This window comes from Rousettus aegyptiacus, unplaced genomic scaffold (genome assembly GCF_014176215.1).
Source record: "Rousettus aegyptiacus isolate mRouAeg1 unplaced genomic scaffold, mRouAeg1.p scaffold_m13_p_10, whole genome shotgun sequence".
Classification (NCBI taxonomy): Eukaryota; Metazoa; Chordata; class Mammalia; order Chiroptera; family Pteropodidae; genus Rousettus; species Rousettus aegyptiacus.
The window spans coordinates 72,787,952-72,813,492 of NW_023416285.1; the positions used below are offsets into that span (position 1 = coordinate 72,787,952).

General features: G+C 37.2%; 2 protein-coding genes across 27 annotated transcripts in view; one reads left to right on the forward strand and one right to left on the reverse strand.

The window, feature by feature from the left end:
* APBB2 (amyloid beta precursor protein binding family B member 2) overlaps positions 1 to 15,094 on the forward strand; it is a 328,869-nt gene extending 313,775 nt beyond the window's left edge. For 22 of the 25 annotated variants that reach the window (XM_036227996.1, XM_036227999.1, XM_036228007.1 and 19 more), the window contains 6 exons: positions 946 to 1,060; positions 4,262 to 4,349; positions 5,000 to 5,083; positions 6,678 to 6,793; positions 8,383 to 8,562; positions 12,269 to 15,094. In XM_036227996.1, the coding sequence (XP_036083889.1) occupies positions 946 to 1,060; positions 4,262 to 4,349; positions 5,000 to 5,083; positions 6,678 to 6,793; positions 8,383 to 8,562; positions 12,269 to 12,436 (751 nt within the window). In that variant the 3' untranslated portion in view covers positions 12,437 to 15,094. The remainder of the gene's footprint in view (positions 1 to 945; positions 1,061 to 4,261; positions 4,350 to 4,999; positions 5,084 to 6,677; positions 6,794 to 8,382; positions 8,563 to 12,268) is intronic. The other 3 variants (XM_036228008.1, XM_036227989.1, XM_036227992.1) reach the window with 1 other exon arrangement.
* Positions 15,095 to 15,274: 180 nt separating this feature from the next.
* The window catches only part of NSUN7 (NOP2/Sun RNA methyltransferase family member 7), a 38,195-nt gene continuing 27,928 nt past the window's right edge, over positions 15,275 to 25,541 (reverse strand). For both annotated transcript variants that reach the window (XM_036228012.1, XM_036228010.1), the window contains exons 11-12: positions 19,906 to 20,029; positions 15,275 to 19,412 (exon numbers count right to left, since the gene is read on the reverse strand). In XM_036228012.1, coding sequence (XP_036083905.1) covers positions 18,774 to 19,412; positions 19,906 to 20,029 — 763 coding nt within the window. In that variant the 3' untranslated portion in view covers positions 15,275 to 18,773. The remainder of the gene's footprint in view (positions 19,413 to 19,905; positions 20,030 to 25,541) is intronic.

Sequence of the window (25,541 nt, forward strand, 5' to 3'; positions counted from 1 at the left end):
TCTCCAACAGCTGTGGGCCTGATCCCTTCTCTGTGCTCATGTTTACACATCAGAGTCTGTTGGTTTGTTTCTACTACACCACTGTCTTTGTCACAATAGTATTTATACTGAATCATATTCTCTTCAAACCTGTTTTCCGTTTTATAATCTAAATATTTATAATCATAATGTTTGTCGTTTCTTTAGAAAGATTTCTTTAAAACTCAGTTTTCATTAAGGTTAGAGATTCCAAGAGTACAGAAGACCAGAGTTGGGGAACGCTGTATGGGCATACCTCATTTTATTGCACTTTACTTTATGGTGCTTCGCATATTTTACATTTTTACAAATTGTCAAGGAAGTCTATAGGCACCATTTTTCCAACAGGCTCAGATGATGGTTAGCATTTTCTATCAAAGTTTTTAATTAATGTATGTATTTTTTTAGACATAATGCTATTGAACACTTAATAGACTACTGTATGGTATAAACCTAATTTTATATGCATTGGGAAACCAAAAATTTCATGTGACTCACTTCATTACAGTGGTCTGGAACCAAACCAGCAGTATCTCCAAGGTACACCGGAAACATCGGTGGAGGTAAAAATGACAAAACTGAAGCTGTCCTAGTTCGGACACATCATGAGAAGTCAGGATTCTTTTAAGTCAGTAATTCTGGGACAAATAGAAGGCAGCAAGAAATGTGGAAGACCAAATAAGAGATGGTTTGATTCCATAAAGGAAGCCATAAGCATGAGTCCACAGGAGCCGAGTGGGCCGCTGAGGACAGGACCTTGTGGGCATCACTAATTCACAGAGTCACTAGGATTCAAAGCCACTCAATGCCATGTAACACATGTGTCTGCAGTTATTTTACTCAAATGAGTTCTTAATATCCATAAAACTGTTACTGGGTATTGATAGTTTCCTTTTTCTAATGTCCTGATAATTTTTGTTTGCACAGAGATTTTGCTTATGTAGCAAGAGACAAAGATACAAGAATTTTGAAATGTCATGTATTTCGATGTGACACACCGGCGAAAGCCATCGCCACGAGTCTCCACGAAATCTGTTCCAAGGTAAGGTGGGTTAGGGCACAGTGGTTCATCCCTCTCTTTTCTCAATGCTTGAGCAAGGAAAGGGGTATGAAAGGGCAGAAGAGGGGGCCCGCTGACCTACAAATTGAGGCCTGGAGAAGCAGACAGACCGCTTGTTCAGCCAGCATGGCGAGCATGCTCTCACTGTGTCAGGCATCGCTCTAAATGGTGTTCCATCTACAAAATGAGTAGACCTTTAGTCCCACCCACAGTGGGAGTATAACAGGTGGACAGAACAGTGGCAGGTGCAGTGGCAGAGATGTGTACGTGGAGCCCAGCTAGAAAACAGGGCAAAGGAGTTAGGGCAGATTTTCCAGGAAATAGACCACCTGATCTGAGAGAGTAAACACAGAGGGGAGAGGAGTGAGAAACCACTTGGGGCATCTGTGAAAATGTCGGTGGCTGGGGGTTCCCATGAACATATACTGACTTCGTGAGGGCAAACAGCAGCTCATGGAAACTGCCAGCTGTGAGGCAGGGCTGTGGTAAGGGCCCTGCTTCCTTAACCAGAGTCATAGAGCTTCAGAATGAAAACAGTTGGGCACCACCAGTCCACTCCCATTTCCTCACTCCCTCCAGCACAGCATCCTAATACAAGCATCTGTACCCTCTGCCCAGCACATCCATGCATGTCCACTGACTTCTGTTGACTTCCATTGGTGGAGGTCTTATACTTTTCAGGAGACTCTTCTGTTTTTGAGTGGATCTGGCTGTTGCAGAGTTCTTTCTGGTGTTGACCAACCTGAAATCTTCCTCTCTGAAACCTCTATTCATTTACTTGAGATCTGTGATCTATAAGAAACAGAGGAAGATTCCTCTAGTTTGTCTCTTTGCTGGGCCACCCTTTGTTGTTTGAAGATATTTAAGGCTGTGCATTGTGCCTGGCACATTCAGGCACAAGTATCTTGTCAAGTCTCTTGTCAAGTCTTTCTGCTCCTGACTGCCTCCCTGCTACAGATTCCCCACCCCTGCCTCTTCAGCCACTTTCAGGTCATGTGGTTACCAGGCTCCTAACCTTCTTCCTCTGGGCATAATCTGGTTAGTTTCCCTGACCGAATGCAGCATTCCCAAAGTGGGCTGGCAGAGAACAGACCGCCTTGTTTTATGACCTCCAAAGAATCAACACTGCGATGATTGTTGTTCTTAGCAACCACATCACCAACTGGCTTGTGTTCAAATAGCAGGCAGCCAAACCCCCAGGGCATTGTCACGAACTTTCTTCAGCCAGAATTTACTTATCCAATGTATTTATCAAACCTAAAAACAGGACTTTGCCATCACATCTATTGAATATCACCTTTCTGGTTTTGTGCTGATGTTCTGACCCAGCCTCACTCTCACAATTCCTCCTGAGCTGGAAAAGCCCAAGTCATGGCCACAGCCATCACTATGGTCCAGGCCAGTATCTGAGCAGCAGGAGCGAAGAAGGTACAAGCCACAGTTCTTACAGAAGGGGTAGGGCAGGGAACTGTCCCTAGCCCCAAAAGATATAGCCCACCAGCCTGCTGCTCTAACCCACGGGACAGGGGTATACAGTATGGGTGCTGGCGTGGGGATCACATGTTTCCCACCCGTACTCACATGCTTGCATTGATAAGATTGGGACGTGGCTATATCTTTTGCAGGATTGCAGCACACTCCCCAGGTTTTATTTTCTTCATTCTTTTATGCAACAAATACAATTGAACACCATTTATGTGCCTAGCACTGTTCATTCTGGGGAGACAACAGAGACCAAAACAGGAAAAAAAAAGTCCTTGCCTACGTAGAGCCTTTATTCTAGTATAAAGCCCTCAGGTCATGGCATGGCACAGTAAATGCTCAATAAATATTGCCACTGTCCCAGACACAGATCTGGAGATGGGCAGAATGAAGCTATGGGGAGGAAATAACTCTTGTTCCACCTGGTGTAGAAAGCTCGGGTTGGGAATGAAGATATGAGTTGCTTTTGGGGGTCATTGAAGGATGGGCTTTCAGTCCCTAAACTTAAGGAGATGTTATTGTTTCTAACAGTAGAGACAGTTTGGAAGACAGCTGACAGATCTGGACAGTTTGAGAATAACAACAATAGCAGCAAATATCTCTTGAGTGCTTATATTTAATCCTCAGAAGTGATATAACATTGTTGTGAACATTAGTATTATCTCATGTACAGTGAAGGAAATGAGACACAAGGGATCACCCAGCTAGTTAGTGGCGGAGGTGGGATTTAAACTCATGTACAGTAAGAAGTCCTTCCCTATCTGCAGTTTCACTTACCACAGTTTCAGTTACCCATGGTCAATCTCAGTTCAAAAATATTAAATGGAAAGCTCCAGAAGTGAACAATTCAAGTTTTAAAATGTATACCATTCCGAGTAGCATAATGAAATCTCATGTCATCCTGCTACATCCCACCTGAAATGTGAGTCATCCTTTTGTCCAGTGTATCCATGCTGTATAAGCTGCCCACCCACTAGTCACTGAGTAGCCCTCTGGGTTTATCAGATCCACTGCCATGGTATCACAGTGCTTGTGTTCAGGTAACCCTTATTTTACTTAATAATAATGGCCTCAAAGCCATTCACAACTTTTATTACAGTCTAGTGTTATAATTGTTCTATTTCATTATTAGTTATTGTTTATTACTGTGTATAATTTATAAATTAAACTTTATCATAGGTATCAATGTATAGGAAAAAACATAGTATATATTCAGTTCAGTACTGTCCAAGGTTTCGGACATCCCCTGAGGGTCTCAGAACATATCACCTGTGCATAAGGGGGGACTACTGTAATCTGTCCTCAGAGCTCTGAAAAGTACCTAAAAGTCATCATCCAGAGGCAGTGGGGGAAGTCCATTGCTCTGCATTCCCCTGACCACAATGGGCCAGCAGGTCCACGCATAACTAGGGATATTTGTTCTGTTTACTTTAATAGAGATGGGATTCTAGTGACTGGAAGAATAAATTTTAACCAGACTGGATACTGTTACTATGCAGGATAGTCATTTTCCTCTTAACCCTGTAGAAAATGAGCACAGTTCTCAAAATATGCAGCTAAATGATTCAGGGGCGAGAAGTCAAGCGATAAGATAAACTAGCTGGTTTAACTTAGAAGTGAAATGAGCTCAGGCACTTTACTGGCTCGAATAGCTGAAGACAGGAAGTCTGCAACCATAAACTAAAGTGGTCTTTTCTTCAGATTATGGCGGAACGAAAGAATGCCAAAGCCCTGGCCTGCAGTTCCTTACAGGAAAGAACCAATGTGAATCTTGATGTTCCCTTGCAAGGTAGGTCAGCCATCTTCACGATGGCACTCTCCATCCTAGTCAGGAACCAAAGGGTTTCAGGTGGTTCCCTGGTGCTTCTAATCTTAAAAACTACACTCAACGAACACGTGCTGAGCATGCAGTAGGTGCCCTCCCTTGGCATAAAGTTAATTTTGTGTCAATAGGGTTAAGCATTAAGGGCCAAGATGAGTTTTGTTGTTGTTGGACAGGATTAAAGAATACTGTCTTTAGTGGTTTTATAGCTCATGTAGAGCCCGGGGTAAGGACCAGCTTGTTAAAATGTATATTTTTTAATATTTTAGTTATTTTCCCTGATTGTACCCTTTGTGATTAAATTTCTCCGAGCAGAAACCACACCTAACAAATAGGACACCAAAAGCTGTTACTTGGCACACACATCAAAGATACAGTTAACAGCTTTAACACATAGATTCCAGTTCCTGCTTTCAAATGTTTTTCTGCCTAGAAATGAAAGTTGAATGGGATTTTGACTGACAGAACCTCAATGTCTCTGTTCTTATAGAACAATTGCCTCATTTACCTCTAGAAACATGGGACTATTGTGGCAAAGGGAGTGCATTTCAGATGACACAGAGTGATGGTGTATGTTGGAACCACTGAGAAAGATGTGTTGTTTTTGTTCCCTATAGTAGATTTTCCAACACCAAAGACTGAGCTGGTGCAGAAGTTCCACGTGCAGTACTTGGGCATGCTACCTGTAGACAAACCAGTCGGTATGTGAAACATGTATGTCGTTGCACTTTGCAAGTGTTTGGGAGCTCATAGGAGGTGTTCACCCTCCCAGAAGGATAGCTCTACTGTTTTACCCCTTTCCTTGTCTTGAATTAGGCCACTGCTCTGGCATGTGATAACAAGATGGACACGTATTTCTTATTTATCCAGCATTCCAGAGACATTTAATCCAAGGCTATAAAGGGCTCTGCTGTTCTCAGATGGGGCTTCCATCTCTGGAAAAAAAAACTAAAAGCACCTGCTTTAGTTTTTGTCAACTGGTGGACAGATAGGAAGGGCTGAGGGAGCCCTCGTGCTTTACTTTAAGGTGTGACCCAGAAAAAAGTCTGGCAGTTCCTCAAAAGGTTAAACATAGAGTTACCATTTGATCCAGCATTTCTGCTCCTAGGCATATACCCAAGTGAAATGAAAACATGTGTTAATACAAAAATGTATACATGAATGGTCACAGCAACATCATTCATAATAGTCAAAAAATGGAATCAATCCAAATGTCCAGCTGATGAATGGATAAATAAAACGTGATACTGCCATACAAAGGAATTTAATTTGGCAAAGAAAAAGAATGATGTAGTGACACAGGCTACAACACTGATGAACCTTGACAAGATTATACTAAAAGAAAGAAGCCAGTCACGGAGAACCACATATTCTATGATTCCATTTGTGTGAAATATCCAAAATAGGCAGATCTCTAGAGATAGAAATTAAATAAATGATTGTCTAAGGCTAAGGGGCTGGGAGGAAGTGGTATATCCTCAAAGATAGGGCAGTTTTGGGGGGAGTGATAAAAATTTTCTAAAATTGATTGTGGTGATAGTTGCACAACTTAATGAATTTAAAACCATTGAATTATATACTTCATTTTTTATTTTTATTTTTTCAGGCAAGGCAACCCTTGTTTGACCTCACATATTGCAAGGACCTTATCAGCTTACAATCCCTTATTTTTTATTTTTTTATGCTTACAGCACCTGGTCTTCCTACGTGATCTCCCATCTAAGTACTAGCTAGGCCTGACCCTGCTTAGTTTCTGAGATCAGACTAATTATATACTTTAAATGAATGAACTGCATATTATGTGAATTATATCTCAATAAAGTTGTTACCCCATCCCCCTAAAAAGCAGCTGTGGGAACACCCAACAAAAGTGCCCCAGTGAATAGCACATACAACTCTTATAAAGGTGCCACCCACACTTGGCCTTATTTAAGTAACAAAGTAAGATGAAGGAAGACTCGGGTATTCTGGTGGATGCTGGCTTCTGTTGGGCCCCCTTTTCCAAGGCTCCATGCTTAGAAAGGAGTAGCATTTTCTTGAGTTCTATTTCTACACTTGCACCTGAGGAACCTTTGGAGAGAAAGGAGTACTATGGTCCAATTAGATAGGACATCACACACTAAATCTCTGGAACTTCTCATGACCCTTCTTTCTGTAAAAGCTAGCATTTCTTTTAAGCAAATGCAAGGAATGAAATGTCTTCCGGTGCTATTAAAAAAAAAAGATCAGTTCGGACCCACATTTGAAAGTAGTAAATAGCTTTAGGGCTTTTACAATTATCCCTTCTATCCACAGGAATGGATACCCTGAACAATGCCATAGAAAGTCTTATGACCTCATCCAACAAGGAGGATTGGCCATCAGTGCACATGAACGTGGCGGATGCTACTGTGACTGTCATCAGTGAAAAGGTAAGAAGAATCATAGTTGGTCTGTCTCGGTCACAGTGAGGTTTTGGATAGAGTAATCTTTCATGAAACTTAGATATGTATTTATATCCAAGGCTTGACCTCTGGAGAGTTCTGCTTCCTTGTGTTTAAAATAGCCTACATTAAAAAAAAAAAAAAAAAAAAAAAAAAGATTTCACCCTTTGTGCCTGGATCTTTGCACACCTTTGCTTTCCTCTGAACTCAGAAGCTTCTATTCTGGGCTCCTGATTCTTCTTCCTCATATGCCCAAGAGACTGAAGTCATTTGCATAGATGACTATGACACCAGCAGTGACTCATTAATGGTGTGGTTTCCTGGCCAGTCACTCTCAGGGCTCCAATATTGACTGGGCTCTGTTGTCTGGGATTGGGGCACAGGAGTTGCTTCTATAATGGAAGTTCTTGTGGTTTGGTAGTAGCGAGATCCATTGGTCATCTTGAGAGGGCAGCATTAGTGTCAATTCAAGTTATCCCAGTGTTGTGGTTGAGGAAACTAAGACACAAAGAAGTTAAGTAACTACCCAAGTTCACAGATCTAGAAGTAGCAGGGTCAGGATTTGAATATAGGCAGTCTGGCTCCAGACTCTATCACTTTTCCACCTCTGTAAAGCACCTGTCATAGACCACAAGTCCTTGGTCTGCACTTTTGTGTACTAGCAAGGCAACTTCAAGCCCAATTTGCCTTCTAAAGAAGAATAAGACACTCACTGACCCTGTTTGCCGCTACATGTCAAACCCTTTTCTACCTCTCTCTTTGCAAGTGCTACTCCTCTGTCTTACCCAGATTTCAACCTTAAACATCATTTCTCCCCAGAAAACTTCCTGTTCTCTTAACACTAGCTTAATTTACCTGTTAATCTCATAGCACCTGAGTGAATACTTAATAAGCCAAGATGTTAATGACCCCAAAGTTGCCATGCTAGATGTGTTTACTAATTTAAAAAACCCACATGATTGCTGTAAATGACGTATTCATAAGAATGAATTCCGAACTATTCTTTACACTGCATCATATGGATACCAGTTGTGGAAAAGAAAAAAAATGATATGGCAACTTTTTGTTTTACATGGTTTTAGGTGAAATATGATTTACTGTGATGTGTAGCTTGGGAAGAGGAAGTGGATGAAAAGAGACCCCTTGGCTCCCTTCCTCTGAACGCTCTGCTGTTTCTAGTGGGTTCACCTGGCCAATGGGTTTCGAGCCACTAAGGGTCCTAGGTGGGCAAGATGTAAGAAGTTAACATGACATCGTCCTGCCTTCAGAGAACTAACAGACGTGGAGCATAGTGGACGGAGAACAAAACACACCTCGCGGTTGCACTGTGGTTCAGAGCAAGATTAAATGCCAAAACGAGACACCCTCAGCAGTGATGGTCTCCCTGGTCACTCATAGAAACGTGCCTTTCTAGAATCATACAAGTCCTTCCTAAATTCAGTCTATCTATCTACTTTCTCATACCAGTTCCCATAGGTGGCCACTCTAAGTTTGACACTATGATTTAAGATCCAGACATGTTTGTGACCATTGCCTGGCATCCCAGAGAGTGGGTTGCTGAACAGCGTGTTTTACAGAGTGAAGAGGAAGTCTTAGTGGAGTGTCGTGTGCGGTTCCTGTCCTTCATGGGCGTCGGGAAGGATGTCCATACATTTGCCTTCATCATGGACACTGGGAACCAGCGCTTTGAGTGCCACGTTTTCTGGTGCGAGCCTAACGCTGGAAACGTGTCCGAGGCGGTGCAGGCCGCCTGCATGGTGAGTAGTCCCACTGTGGGGAGCTGTTTGACCCTCACGCCCCTGCTTTTGTTTTATGTGCCATAAATCAGAGCAGAACTACCAATTTAAAAGAAGAAAAGTCTAACCTTCAAGGAAATGCTTTACCATATAACACCCTCAATCCTGTGACTAGATCAATACGATTAGCAGTTAGCTTCCCATCTTAAGAGGCGAGGACACCTGCCAAAGGACAGGGCTGGATGGAGCCAAATTCTGTCAAGACTCTAGTAATGCCGAAAACCACAAATCTGAGGATTTTCAACTCTTGGTCCCTATTTAATTTCAGGATGTGATCAGGAAATACTGATCATGCATGAGTTGGTGCTAATTTGAACCAACTTAGTATTTTTTTAAAATGTAGTGTACTGAATGATTTTTAGTTCGGATAGCTGGCTGATGTGCGTCGTTCTTACATATTTTATTTACTTTGTATCTATGAACTCAATCCTTCCAACAACCGTGTTAGATAGTTGTTAGTTCTGTTTCGTTTAGCGAAAAACAGAGGGTCAGAGGAAAGAACAGCTCCACGGCACAGAGTTGGTAAGTGACAGAATCTACATTCAACCCAACATTTTCTGGGTAACAAAGCCAGTGCTCTTTGCATCACATATATGATTTCAAACAAACAAAAATATTTTGTCATTCCACAAATATCCTTTGAGCACCAATGATGCTGGGCACTGAAAAAGTTCTGGGAAAAATGAGGGAAGTATATGAATGCAGGCATCAAAACTTGATTCATGGAATATTCTAGCAACAGCAGGTTGGGTTGGTAGAACTAAGTGGAAGAGGATGAGGTCCATATCATGAAAGGCATGTAATGTCATGCCGAGGTGCTTATCTTCAGCAAAAATTTTTAATCAGGAGAGCGAATTGATTCTATTAGGTTTTAAAAGTATATTCTAAAACAAAAGAAAAGAAGTGGAGAATGGGTTGAAATGACAGGGCTGAGGTGGAGAGATCAGCCAGGAGTCCTGGTTATTGGGCCAGGTGAGAGATGCAGAGCTTCTAAACCAGGAGAGTGGGAGTGGGAATAACTATGAGCAGATGATTTGAGAGACGCTGTAAAGAATTGCCTGGCCGGCGAATGAGGAATGCTAAATTTTGAAGCACCTGTGCTTCATTTAATTCAATCCACCTTTTATAGCCTGGACTCTGGGAAATTCAAGTAAGACTAAGATATGATCCTTGCATTATGGAGTTCAAGTATATGGAAGAGACACATAAACCAAAACTTGGTTAGAATAGGGAGTGTTATAACTAAAAGCGTAAGACTGCACTGGATTGGGAAGTGACTGGGATGAAAAAGAAGTGGATCACACAAAGTCTAGTAGTGAAGGGTAGCTTGAAGCACAACATTGAGGGGGTTGCTCATTTGTTTCAGGATGGGGGAGATTTTTGCATTTTTTAGACTAAGGGAATGAGCCAGATTGAAATGGGGTCATATATATAGTTGGGCATGGTCTTAGTGATAGATTAAGAGCCTGGGGAAGCGGATTGGCCTGCCAGTTGGATTAGAATTTACCTGAAGACTGGCCACAAGATGCCAAGAATCCAAAAATAGGTGGAGTTCAGAGAAACTGAAGTTCTGTGGTTTTATGCACAATATAATGCTAGGTTAAGGATAGGGGAAAAGATAAGGTGGATGGCAGATGGCAAAGGTGGGGAATGAGAAAAGAGAGCTGTGATTGACTTTTATCATAAAAGGCACTTTGAAATGGAGGAGGAGGAAGGGGCAGGGAAGGGAAGACCTGGTGGTTTGTACTCCTTATCTGGCCTTATTCTTCCCACTGTCCTTTGTTAGAGGTACAGTTTCCCCTCATTCTGTGTAGCCAGAATTCTAACTCAAAAATGACTGTGTGTAAAGGAGCAGGGTCAGGTAGAGGGGAGCAGGGGTGGAAGAGGAGTCAAGATAAACCTCCTGATCAGGCGGATGGATTGGATGAAGGGCCTATGTAAAGAAAACAGAAAATGGGAGAGTTCAGTCAGCCAAAAATGGAGGATGACTAAGTATTTCATGAAATTGAAAAGGATCTTAACAGATGGTTTTAGTCGTAAAATGAATGGCTTTCAGCCTTAATTAAACATTTTCAATGCTAACAACTAAGTGATTAGCTTTATCACTGATTACAGTTAGTTTTCTGATTCTCAGACCCATTTTTTTCTCAAAGGAATTTTTACTCATTTGCTTACTATTTTAATTGTATTAAGGCAATCAGCTGAAGTAGCCCAGCCAATCCTGTATAAGGCGTGCTAATAAAATCAGACCTTTCTTTACACTCTGAATCTAGCATTTCTAACTCAGAAGGTTTCCTCTTGATTCACATCTGTATAATACTCCATCTGAAATATCTGCACGAATTTATACTGTCTGAAATATCTATGGCGAAAACACTTTCTTTTAAATCTACTTAATTTTTAGGCATAGTTTGCAACTGTGTGGTAGAGGCCTAGCCGAAGATACTTTGGTAAAATTTAGAGTAAGACAGAGGGATCTTTAATGAAGTTCATAAAGTAAGTACAGCTTTGGCTCAGACTAGACATACAAGACTAGCATTAGGAATTCCCAGTCCAGTGTGCCACATTGCTACAACTGCCCATTTATAACTGCTTTAGAAGTGTGTGGACTGGGTTGCAATGCAGATCTAGCAAGATACTTTACACAGAGGAGGCATGTGATAAAATGTTGTTCGTATGGTTGAGTTGGAAGGGGCTTGTTTTGTGGCCTGCAAGCTATGACAGAGTATTGTGACCCAGAGTCTTGCTGTAAATGGTTTGTGCCTCTCAGAGAGAACATTGGCCTATTTCACAGCTGTCCTAAGGAACCTACTAATATTTAAGTAGATTTTTAAAAATCAGCCACGGAATTATTTTAAAGTGCTGGGATTAGAAAAAGACATTTGATGCATTTTAATCTTTCAATCTAATTTTGAAGAATTACTTATCATTGCATTAATACAAAAGCAGGTAGAGTATGCCATATTTCTGAAGCAGAGAAACTGTGGTACCAGTGCTAATGGATTTTTTAAAATTAATCTATTAAGATTTAGACTTGTATATAAAATGTGTCATAAGATCTGTTAAGACGTTAGTCTTTTTTAAAGCAAGAACTCAGGAACAAACATGTTTCTACGCCTCGTTTAGGCATACTGTTTCTTAATCATAACACCATAAAAGTCCCATTCATCAGCCATTTTACAATGGAAGAAATTGAGGCTCAGATTTAATAACTTGGAGACATAAAATTCATAAGCGATAAAGCCTAAATTCAAACTGTGTCCTTTCTATCATGCTGTCTCTCAATTAGCCATGAGCACGTACCTCTCAGACATGTCTCTAAGAAAAATTTAATCAATACCATCTCTTCCCATCCTTTTTTCCTTTCATTAGTCCTTTGACTATGAGGTATGTGAATTGTTGCCTATCAATATAGAGGACAAGTAGTGGGTAGAGATGGATGGAAGAAAAGGATGGCAAAAGCCAAAACACCTTTGTTAAGCCTAATAATCTCTTAGAATTTAAAACACTCTAAAAAAAAAAAATAAACTCTTGGATTCATTTTTAGAAGCTAGGTTGTCAACTTCTGGGAGTAAATGTGTTGGTGATGAATTAAAATCACATAAAACAAGAAGAGATGATACATTATTAACAATCATAAAATGTGTGTGTGTTTTTTTTATTTCAGTTACGATACCAGAAGTGCTTGGTAGCCAGGCCACCTTCCCAGAAAGTTCGACCACCTCCTCCGCCTGCAGACTCAGTGACCAGAAGAGTCACAACCAATGTAAAACGAGGGGTCTTATCCCTCATTGACACTTTAAAACAGAAACGCCCTGTCACAGAAACGCCATAGCTGCATATATTAAGTGATTCTGTAATATTTACCTGAAGATTGAATAGCTACACTAAAGATGAACTGATATCCGACCTTCCATTCAGTTGCTGATGCTTTGTCTTCAGAGAAATTATCCTTAACCAAACAGTGTTAGACAAGCATGTTCTCTCGTCTTGCCACCATCATGTGATATGAAAAGAAGCATGACATATTTTGCTGTCAGTAAATTACATCATGAGCAGTGGAAGGTCTTATTGTAAATATCGTGAACATTACTTCACACACACAGAGAAGAATGTGGCCACACCCCTCCTAATGAACTAATGCTGAGTCCTTGGAGTGAATGACACCTGAATTAGTTTCACTGTCTCTTTGACTGGACCTGTCACAAGCAACTTTGAAGTCCTACAGCACTTGCCCTGTTTTCCACATTGGAGTAGATACTGTATACCAGATACCATTGAAGTGCTGTAGAAATAGAATGATGAGTTTTTCGGTTATTCATAAAATTGAACCTTTTGGTTGACAAAATTGGCTATTGGCTTCAGTATAGAAACCAACTGGCAGCTTTCTTTGAGCTCTTGGATACATGGACACCATTTCATGTCTATAGCTGTTTGTGGGATGTTGGATAAAAAGTGAAACTGCAAAATTGAAAAACCAAATTTCAGAAATTAAAATCAAACAAAAATAGCCCTTCTTTTCAGATAGTTTTCAAACTCATTAGTAAGAGAAAGAAAGAGTAACAAAATCATAATGCATTTCAGGTGGGACATATTCAAACTTCTGCCTTATATTATACAGTGCAGCTAGAGAATTATCATTCAGTATAGCCATTCTCTACATAAACATTGAAATAGTCCTCATAAGCCTTTCATCCTTAGTTTGATAATTAGCCAATATGCATTTTGGAATTAATAAAATGTCATTTTTATTTTAGATCTTTACCACCATGTTATTTTGTTAGTCTACCTCCTAAACATTCTGCTAGGATTCTGCATCTAGTTCAATCTTACACCAATGCTTTTTAGCCCAGAAAGATGTCTGTCCATCATGTATCATCCATGGCAACAAATTACATTAAATTGAACCTTCCTTGAATTTATGTATTTGATATTGGAATTTGTTGGACTCTAGTAGGTATATTTTTAAATTTATATTTTTTCCATTTTATGTTCAAAATTTAAAATTTTCCTATCAGCAAAATATGCATAAGAACAATGGACTATTTAACAAGTTTCCCAAAAACAGCACTTTCCTGCTTCTTTCTCTGTAGATAAGAAACTTAGCTGTAAAGATTCTGATTTATACTCTCGTTGACATTATTTTAAAAATAATTTGCTAAGGAGATCAATCTAAATATCAGTCTTGTTTACTTTTTAATGTCAAAATTAACATTTTACAATATCCAATAATAAAAGTTAACTGCTTTATCCACTGCTATGTACTTGTCAACTGGTTTCCACATTCTTATCACATTTGAGCCTTATAAGGTAGAGAAGGTACTAAACACATTTGAGAAATAAAAATATGAAGTCCCAAGAGGCTCAGTCACCTAGTCTAAGATGCCACAAAACAGTGAGAAAACCAGGACTAGACTCCACACTTCCCAACTCCCAGTTATCAGTTATGCTGTTTGCATACCAGTTAGAAAATCTTTCCAAAATTACTCTGGGCTTAGCCAGGTATTTTCAAGAAATTCCTGTGTAAGTAGGGAAATATGTTCAAATTACTCATGCATTGGTGTAAATTATAAACCCTTGCCTTCTCTCAGTCCAAGACTGTTTTTCTGCAGTGTGCCTCAAACATGTTGTAGGGGACAGGATTTTACATGCAGTACAGCCTGTTCAACTCAACCAAATTTTCCAGAGATGATGTTACATGTGGTAGAAATGTTTCTAATTCATGATATTCAGCCACCATGACAGAATGAGTAGGTGGCCTCCTGACTCTGTTCCCTCTCAGAATTATAGAATTGTTGCTAGCTCCCTAGTGTTATAACGAAAAAGATGCCACTCTTGAAATGAGTTATACTTTTTACCAGCCTGTGTACTTCTATCTGAAGTAACCAATGCCATCTTAAGAAATTGCATTAAGAAAATCCTTACTGTGCCCTTTGAAAGCTGTTCAAAATTCAGTCATGATCATCTTTTACCTTGATGGCCACAATGAAATGTTTTAGTATGATAAACTTCAAAATTATGAATAATCCATTTTTATATCAGCAATCTCTACTAAAATCCCATTCATTTTTAAGGCTTATGTTGTTTTTTTTCAGGATCAAGAACACTGAGCTAGCTTTAAGTAGCAAACTGATTTATATATGCAATTAAAGGACACATTAAGATGAATGATAGACCTTACATATTGAAAACTTTACTGCAGATACTTTGTTTTGAAGATAGCTTTGCATACTAAATGCGATTAATTTTGTAAATTAATTTTGTTAAACAGTGTATCCAGACACTTTCTGCCGTGGCCAAAAAGTATGTATGAAAATATGTGTGTATTTTTCTGTGAAAGAATGCCAGTGTTTTACCTGATATTGTAGTGGCACTTCAGTTATCTATGCATTCTTTATATCTGTGATTTGGTAAACGGGCAGCCACGTTCACTATGCCTTGTATGTCTTATCGTTTTTTAATTAACCTGTTAAATACAGCTTAAAATATTTTATTTATTCTATTTTTACTGAAATACACTGCATTATTGTGTTAATGTATTATCTTTACTGGATATCTTCTCACAATGTATCCAGGTCTAAGTAATCTCAGTGAACTATACATTGCCTAAAAGGTGGTTTTATAATGATTTGTAGTCACATTTTTATTAGAATATGTAGAAGAAAGGGCAAAATGCTTAAAAGTTTCTTTTATTTTTTAAAAGCAGCCAGGTAGACACAGACTTGCCACCTCCTCCTGTATGTGCTCCTTGGCAGCATCAAGGGGAATGACTAACATGCCTATCGCTTAAGTTTTTTACTTTGCAAACAAAAGCCCTGCTTGGTGCTTCATTTTTATATCCTTCACAACACATGTAATCTCATCTAAAAGACAAATCCCCATGCCCTTTGTTTCCAACCATAACTAATTAGGACCATTGTTTTTTGTTTGTGTCTATCTCACTGCATGAAGGGACATTAGACTCATTTCCATTAAAATAAGTTCTTGATGATAAACTGTTGGCACTGCTACTTCTTTAAAAATCTACTTTATGACTTTATGATGGACAATGGTAAGACAATTCTACAGAAGGTCATTTACTAAAGCCCTAAATCTTTCCTCCTTTTCTTGTATGACATTCATTTCATAAGTATTGTAACACAAATACAAGAGTTCATAAACAACATGAAAAATATTTCTCTGACATCAGCAGTTGAACTAGTAAAACCATTCGCTCTCTAGTTGACAAGCTTACTTAACCTAATACACAGCTAACATGTGTTATACAGCCAGTAAAATGAGGTTTATTTCAGCTTCAGGGAAAAGATACTGCTCATACTTTATCAATGAGACTCCAAAGCAGCTTGTTTATCCTGAAAGAACATTTGGTTTTGCTTTCTGCCCCTTTTGCTGTTGACCACTTTTACACATTTAAATGTAATATGTTGTAAGAATAAACTTAGCTGCATAAAGTGTTTGACTCCTTTATCTGACATCTCAGTCATATATATCCAGGAATAGAAATATAAGTTTACTGTCTCCACACTAGTCATTTTATTTTCAAATTATTCTTACCTCAAATGAAAAATCATTTTAGGAATATAAGATTCTGCTTTGATTAGTTATTACCTATTTCCACCTGGTAAGAACTAGAAAGTAAATAATAGTTTTCTATCACAAAAGTAAATTTTGAGTAATTTATCACACTGTCTTTATTTGGTGATCAGGAAGGACAGCTGGCATCGTGGCCACAAGCCTCTTTAGTCACCAACTTGAGGCTTGTGTAAGCAGTCTTTCTAGTTTTAAGATAGGCTATCTTTGATTTCCTTTAAGAACTTGACATCAAAGGATGAAAAATAGAGTTTTACAGGCACAAAATCCCAAATCAAAGATAACTAGAAAAATCAGTTGAATCTGGTTTAGTTTAACTGTTAGATATGTGGAAGAAGATAAATAGAATTTAAAGTATGTACCCATTTTTTGCTCATCTTGCATTTCCCCTGGTAGTTTATCTCTTCTATCAAAGGCAGTTACTCTCAAGGAGCAAAATTTTATTTTGGTTTCAGGTATTACTTAGTGATAATTTCAAATAAAAATCTGAATTTGCTCTTAGAGTATCTAAATACCAATAATTAAATTTTTTAAGATTTTTTGCAACACTTTAGAAGCTCAAGAAAAGAAAATGTCAATGTTGTCAATATTCTCCACTAGAATTCTCACACTTTTAATCCCAAGTACTTTTTACTCTACTGAAGTATTTAAATAATTGATCATGTCACTCTTAGAAGATTTTCAAAACTGCAGGATTAATTAGTGAATGGTTTAATTCAGAATCTCCATGTACTTCTAAAGAGAAAAATTATTTAGTGACAGGATGCATGTTATGGGATAATAAATATAAGTGGCTAAAGCATGAATCACATGCTGCTATAGATAGAGCTGAAAAGTACCCCTGAACACTTTCATAGTAGTTTCTATCACAAAAAAAGAGAAAATCTCAGACCTGCTAATTTTGGACAATGGAGTACTTTTCAGTCTAGGGCAAGGGGAAGGAGGTAGGAAAAAGATGAAGGATTCCTGGGATAAGATCCCAGCTCTTTACTGAACAAAGTTCAACTGCACTGGCTTCCCAGATGCATGCAATATCTAAGCTAGATAGGAGGAGTAAGAGGATGAAACACTATAATTTTAGAGCAAAGAAATACATAGGTTTTGATTTTTGAAATCAGTAAAATAAGCTGAGCATTCAAAATATTTCTGTATATTTTAAGTCATAATTTACATATGAGAATTATTTTGGGATTTAAAATATAATAAGCCTGGCTCAAATATAAAAAGTTTAGTTTCCTTTCTTCACTGACGCAGTTTACTGATAAATGTAAATCCTTAGCTAACGTAAAAATCTATTACTACTAAGTGATATTCACCATTTTTTATCCTCACTTCAAGTGAGAAAGAATAGAATATTAGAGCCGAAGTAGATCTAAACATTCATCATGAAGAGGATAATATTCTACTAAAATCATGCCTCCTGAATTGGACATTGAGGAATTTATATAACACTGTTCAACACAACTGGATTCTGAATATAGAGATTTAAATTCAAACTTTATGAATGTGCCTATGTATATTTTTTTAACAATATGATTTATAGTCGTAACTTACTCAGTTTAATGTCAAGCAATTTCTTTCACCATGATGAAAAACAGATCAGTAGACCCAGAAATGATAATCATACCAATTCTTGGCAGGCAATTGATAATACATGCAAGATGAATTGACTTTTAATATAATTAACATAGTGCTATAATATATTTTAATTGTGCATCAGAAATGATTTACCAAATTTGAAATGATTTGCCATTTGAAATGATTTGTAGATTTCAGTATTTGACCTGATCTTTGAATAGAATCAGAAATTTTGCCTCTTTGTCAGAATTATTACTATTTGGATAGAAATTTGCTTACAGTCACTTTTTTTACCACAGTATTTGGCATAAACAGAAGGGAGAACTGATAACGTTCAGTCTGCTCAGGATCCTGGAAGCTTTTCCAATGAGAAACAGTTTTCACTCTGTAAATGGACATCTGAACTACCTACACCTGGAACTTGGAACTTCCCATTCTTCTTACTCATACTCGACCTTAACCACATTATAAAACTCATATCATCCCCTGCTTAAAGAATATTTTGATATTTAAGAAAAAAATGAACCTCAGTAGTGACAAAATGTTAAATGACAACTAAGTAGACACTGAAGAGCAATCTAACGTCAGTGCGAGACGGTCAGCCTCTTTTCCATGTCTATGCTTTCTAATAAATTGCCTCACAAATTAAGTTTGAAAAAAGTCTGTTACAAGCCAGACAGTGTTTTCCTTCAGGAAAAGTTGTTGCAGCTTTCTTTTAAAAGTGGTGTCCTAAGTCCACACTGAAAGAGTGAGAGAAGTTCTAACAGCTGGCACTGAGTCTACAAGTGGACATTCTACAACAGATAAGCCCTCAGCTATTGAAATCTCTGAATTCTGCTTTGGTTAACCACCTACATTATCGTTTTCACTTGTCTTAATTCTCTTAGAAGGTACTAAGTGACCAAAAAGATTAGTTACTTGTGTAATGATGTCTAACCTTCAGAGAAATATCAGACTTTGAAAAAAAGTCAATTGCTCTTGACCCCTGTAAAAAAACAAAACAGTCAAAGCCATGGGCGAGGACGTCTGAGTAGGGAGGAAGGTAAATTTTCTTTAGGCTTTTCCCCTTTTCTGGATACTGATGGTGTAGAAAGGTAGCTGGACACAATAGTCTTGGGTCCAACCCAACGACAGTAAAAATTTTGAGTTGGTATCTGAGGTCTGATCCCTTGGGGATTTGAAAATGGCAACATTACTGGAGGCAAAACAATCTCTACAGGTTTCAGTACAACCATTCTGTCCTCTGGACGAGGTCTTACAAAGTTTGCTTGGCGTTGGTGTGGTCTGGAGGGAGATGTGTTCTTCATAAACGTAGGCACTAAAGGATTGGTAACAGGCTTGCTGGGTTTTCTGACCTGTGAGGAATAAGCCACTTGAGTTGTATTTTTCGGTGGAACAGATGTTTTTCTTGTTGATGTATCTAACCGATTAGCCTTTGCATCAGTTTCTCGACTCAGGAACTCAGCAATTTTCATTTGGATGCCGTTATTATCAGTAGTAGAAGCTTTGGGCAATGATGTTTTTGATTTTTTCTTCTTCTTCTCTCGTTTTGAAGATTTACCCAACTCGATCCCATCCAGTAGACCCTTTGCTGCAGCACGGGCCAAAACATCTTTCACAGACACTGTCTCAGAAGGGTCCCGCTACAATTAAAGAAGCAGTTACTAAATGTGGGAGTTAACTATTAGTGTGTATATTACAAATATTTTTCAGTGTAAATACTGATATAGCAAAAATAAAAGCATATTATACTAAAAGAAATGGATGGTTTTTAGGCCTTAGTCCTTAATATATCTCATAAGCCTCAGCAAATGACTTTTTCTGTACTTCCCCATTTATGAAACTGACAAAAAAAAAATTACAACTTATTTCTTACATAAGAAAAAGATGAACTGGATGTTGAGAAAGTACTTGTAAAGGTGGGGATGGAAAGCAGGCAAGGGAGGAAAACTGAGAAGTATAAAGATAAAAATAGGAATTTTTTTTCTACACAGTAAAAATTTTTCCTGCCCATTAGTTATTTATAAAATAAGCACACCGTTATAAAATGCTTATAACATTCCTAGGTTCTTTTTATGAGGCTTTGTCGTTTCTTAATCACAAAGTATGATATACATTGGGATTTTTTTTCCTTACCTCCCTTGTTAGAACAGAAAGAAAACAACCATTGGTAATTTCAGATGGTTCCATTCTGAAAAATTTATCAGTAGACAAATGTATTTCCTTTAAGGAGCACAGTGGAAGGACAGGAGGACTAAGCCTGCAGTAGATATGGGCAAACAGTTCATAGTTAGAATGGCTAATTTGCCAATCAAAGGAGACAGTAAATTGCAACAAATTTTCTTCTATTTAACCAATCACTTAAACAATAATTCCACACAAAGATAAAATGCTGAAGCAGTACAATACTATTATATTTTTAAACTCTAATATTTATTCTACTTTCTAAGTCCTCCATCTTTAAACAACTATGTCAAGAATACCAACCTTTCGACAAATTAAAAATTCTTTTCAAAGTCATTAATATGTTAAAAAGGCTCCCATTATCAAAACAGGTAAATATACATAGTAATCACAAAGGTACAACCCAAAATATACTTTACTTCCATATATTGTCAAAATATAAAAGGTAGGACTTCCTTCTTTTGGTTACTTTTTACATAATTACAATATAAAAATTTGGCCTATCATTTTAACTACATTATTCTTCCCAATATCTTTTTGAGTATTAATAGATGAGTTATGTGGTGTTCAAGAAAGTACATAACAAAGAAAAGACTTTGTGTCAGAAGTATAAAAATCTCGAATCACTAATGTGTTTAAAATAAAATTTTGGGTTTTCTATTTAATATTTAATTTCTCATTCAATAGTAAGTGGTTTATTCATAAATAATAAACCCTTTATTGCCATGCTTTTATAATTAAAACATATTTAATCAAAGCATTAAGTACTTTTCCACATAAGATATCAGGAACTCTTAATAATTTTGTATATTATATTCTGAAATTTAAAACCATTTAAAATTTATATTCATTCATTCATTGTTAGCCTACTATGTGCAAAACATATAAATAAAATATTAATTATCTTAAATTATTTACAATTTAGTTAGAGAAGCTAATCAGTTTATAATAATATAAAGAACCCGAATAAGAATGCTGAGCCAAGGAGAGACAAAATTATGTAATAGTACAGAATAAGGTGCAATTAACTCTGGCCATGAGAGATAACAAATATGAAGACTTCACAGAGGAAGCAGTATTGGCACTATGTCTTAAAAAATAAGTCGGTTAACAATAAAGTACAGAAGGTGATTCTAGACAGAAGAACGTGAACAAAAGCACAAGTGTTGGCAAATATTTCTATGTCTGGGTCACAAGGTGAGTAAGGGGATACAGTGGTTACTTAAGATGTTGGCAGACACACATGACTTCAAATGACATGCCAAAGAGTCTGATAAATGGTGAGGCTTTAATGAATGTTTATGCTGAACTAAACTGAAGTATAACAGTTGCATAGTTTCTAAAGGCAGGAGACCTAGTTGCTCCTCTCACCAACCTTGTAACCAACATACTGAATTTCTGAGGCCTTTTCATACTTGTTCTCTATACAAATAGAAATCATCCCAAAAAAAATTCACTTATTAAAGAATTTCTCTGGAAAAAAATATTTCTTACCAATTTGGAACATATTTACTCCAGAATGTAAACATGAAGGCTGAGATTTTTGTCAGTTTTAATTCAGATATATTCCCAGCACCTAGAAGAGTGCCTGGTACATAGTAGGTATTCAATAAATGTTTATTTAATTTTAATGGAGGTAATAATCCATAATTAAGATTGGTCAAGTTATCTTACAGAAATTGCCCATACATAACAATGATTTCCAAATCCCAGTTTATAGTCCATTTCTTTGAATAATAAAATAAGTTTATACCCAGAGTCTCACACCTAACTTAAAAGATGACATTTGAGATTTCTTTTGAGCTGATGATTTAGATATTGTATGATTTTATTTAAATGAAATGTCTAGAATAGTCAAGTCCATAGAGAAAGAAAGTAGATTAGTAGTTGACAAGAGCTGGGGAATGCGGGAATGAAAAGTGACTGTTCGGTGAGTATGAAGTTTCTTTTTGAGGTAATGAAAATGTTCCGGAATTAGTGGTGATGGCTGCACAACTTTCTGAATATGCTGAAAAGCACTGAATTGTACACTTTAAAATGATGAATTATGGTTTGTGAATTATATTTCAATTTTAAAAACCTGTTAGAACACGTTCATATATTTAGTGTATATATTATCTGTAACGTAATATATACAGGCATACCTCGTTTTATTGTGCTTTAGTTTATTCTGCTTCACAGGTGTTGCATTTTTTTTTACAAATTTAAGGCAAGACCCTCCATTAGCAAAAAGATTATGACTTGCTTTATTGTGGTGGTCTGGAACCAAATCTGCAATTCCCACACACATTCATATGGCTGATATTCAACCAGTACACATGGCTATGGCTACACCAGTGGTAAAAAACATCATTACTTCTGGGATTGATGCCCTCTAGCTGCCCCAGCTCCCCTAGTGCCCCAGCAGACTTCACATAATAGAAAGGAAAAATGGGTTACATCTGCCTCGTTAAGAAACCTCCAGGACTCTATTCCAGCTGCTGGACACTTCGAGATTGGAGGCGGAGAGATATAGGATTTTTATCCTTTTCATTATGCATCTTTGGATTGTTTCCCCCCCCCCCCCTGATACACAAATGTGGATACGGGTTTTTGCAATTTTAAAAATTAATAAAATTTGAGAAGAAAGCCACTTAAAATTATAGTAATTAAAGCATTTTCATATTAATATAGAAATAGCCAAACGTCAAAAGAATAGAATTACAGAACCACACAGAAGTATATATGGGATTATAGCATATAAAAACAGTGGCATTTTAAATCAGTAGGAGGAGGGGGAAAGAATTTTGGGGGGGGAAAGCATGATCTGTACTTTACTCCTTTACCAAAATAAACAGCAGATAAATCTATTATTTAAATATAAAAATACAAAAGGAAAACTGGTAAAAGAATTTATAAGCCAAGGATCAATACAATACAAAATGCAGAAGCCATAAGGAAAATATTGATACAACTGTCTACACAGTAATTTGAGATTTCTATAAAGTAAAATTTTATTTTATTATTTTTTTAATTAAGATTATTGGGGTAATGTTATTTAATACAATTATACAATTTTCAGGTGTGCATTAGCATTTCACATCTGTATATTCTATTGTGTGTTTACCACCCAAAGTCCAGTTTCCTTCAGCTACCATATATTTGATCCTCTTTACTCCCTTTTTCTTCCCCCTATCTCCCTATATTTGACTCCCTTTACCTTGTTTACCTCTTCCCACCTCCCCCACCCCACTAGCAACCACTACTCTATAGTCCTCTGGTAACCTCTAGCCTGTAGTCCACATCCATGAGTCTCTGTTTGTTTGTTCTGTTCATTAGTTGCTTCTATAAAGCAAAATTTTAATTAAAATTTTTATTTAAAAATATTTGTAGCTCATATGACAATAGCTAATATCCCTAACATGCAATGACAAGACATCTAAAAAGAACAAATGAATAATAGAGTTGAAAAGTGGTAAAGAACATGAATAGGCTACATCTATTGAACACTTATGTGCCAGGCACTGTTCATGTATTAATATATTCAATCCCCATAAAGATCCAATGAGGTAGGTAATGTAATCCATATATGTTACAGCCACCTTTCCTTCTTTCACAACACCTTTCCCCTACAAAAAAAAAGGCACTTACCTTATTATAATACATTGTCTTAGGGTGTTAAAAATTCCTAGGATGCTAAACAAAAGCACAGCTCAAGAATGTGGCTCTCCTCTCCAATGGCAAATCAGAGTTTAGGTAAGAAATCTTTAAGAGGATACCAAACACTGAAGAAGCTTTGTTCTTGAACTTCCTTCCTTCCTCTCTCACTCCCTTCCTTCTTTTCTCTCCTTCCCATCCCTATTTCTACATATCTATCCTAGATTAAAAGTAGATAAAATCATGGGGGCATGTTAACATGTTTATTTGAGTTGAAGAATAAAGTTAGAATTTTTCTGACAAGGTCAATCTGGTTTTAACAATGAGAAGTAGTTTTGTAAAATAGGTAACAAATTCAGCATTTTCCCATAAATTGAATAACTACAGACCTAAAGATTTAACAGAAATATGTTTAAATCACATTTATAATATAATATTCCAAAAATAACATATTTTTCAACTGTCTAAACTTATGATGAAAAATCTTAGATGTCAACTTTAAAATATAGAAGTAGTTGGAAGGGATAAAATAAAATATAGAAGTTATGTAGTTATTCAAAAAATTTTAGGAAGCATTTGAAAAAGTATTTTGTCCAACATTGCAAAATGTATGCAGACTACTACCCTAGAGCCCTCATTCTTTTTTATGCCAGTTTATTATTTTTTCATAATATATATAGGGTTTTTTTAACATTTTATTTTTTTATTTCCCCTCCCCCCATCCTTCTGGTAACCACTTGTCCATTGTCCATGTCCACGAATCTCTGTTTGTCCTGCTCATTTATTGCTTTTAGATTTATATCTCACATATAAGCGATATCATGTGATTTTCAACCTTTTCTGTTTGGCTTACTTCACTTAGAATGATTATTTCAAGGTCCATCCACGTTGTTGCAAAGGGCAATATTTTATCTCTCCTTATGGCTGAGTAATATATATGTACCACTGCTTCTTTAGCCAATCATCTATCGTAGGACACTTTGGTTGTTTTCATGTCCTGGCCACTGTGAATAATGCTACTATGAACATCAGTGTGCAAATATCTTTTCAAATACGAGTTTTCAAGTCTTTGGGGTAAATACCCAGGAGGGGGATTACTAGATCATTGGTAGGTCAGTTCTTAGTTTTTTGAGAAAACTCAATACCACTTTCCATAGTGGCTGTACCAATTTGTAGTCCCACCAGCAGTGTATGAGGGTTCCTAGTTCTCCACATCCTGTCCAACATTTGTTATTACTTGTCCTATTGATTACAGCCATTCTAACAAGTGTGAGATGGTATCTCTTTGTGGTTTTGACTTGAATTTCCCTAATAACTAGCGATGTTAAGCATCTTTTCATATATTTGTTGGCCATTTGTAAGGCCTCCAGGGAAAAGTGTCTGTTCAGGTCCTCTGCCCATTTTTTTACTGGATTGTTTGGTTTTTTTGCTGTTATTGACATATGAAGTTCTTTGTGTATTTTGGATATTAGGCCCTCATCAGAGGCATTGCTTACAAATATATTTTGCCATTCAGATGGTTGTCTCTTTACCTTGACAGTTTCTTTTACTGACCATAAGCTTTTTAGTTTAATATAGTCCCATTCATTTAATTTTGCTCTTACTTCCTTTACCTCTGGGGTCAAATATATAAAATCTTGTTTAAGCCCAAGGTTCTTGAGTTTAGTTTCTATGCTTTCTTCTATGCATTTTATTGTTTCAGGTTTTATATTCAGGTCCTTAATCCATTTTGAGTTAATTTTGGTGTGTGGTGATAGACAACAGTCTAGTTTCATTCTTCTGCAGGTGGCTTTCCAGTTTTCCAGCACCACTTATTGAAGAGGCTTTCCTTTCTACACTGTATACTTTTGGCATTTTCATCAAAAATTATTTCCCCAGATAAATATGGGTTTACTTCTGGGCTCTCAATTCTGTTCTACTGGTCCATGTGTCTATTTTTCTGACAATACCAT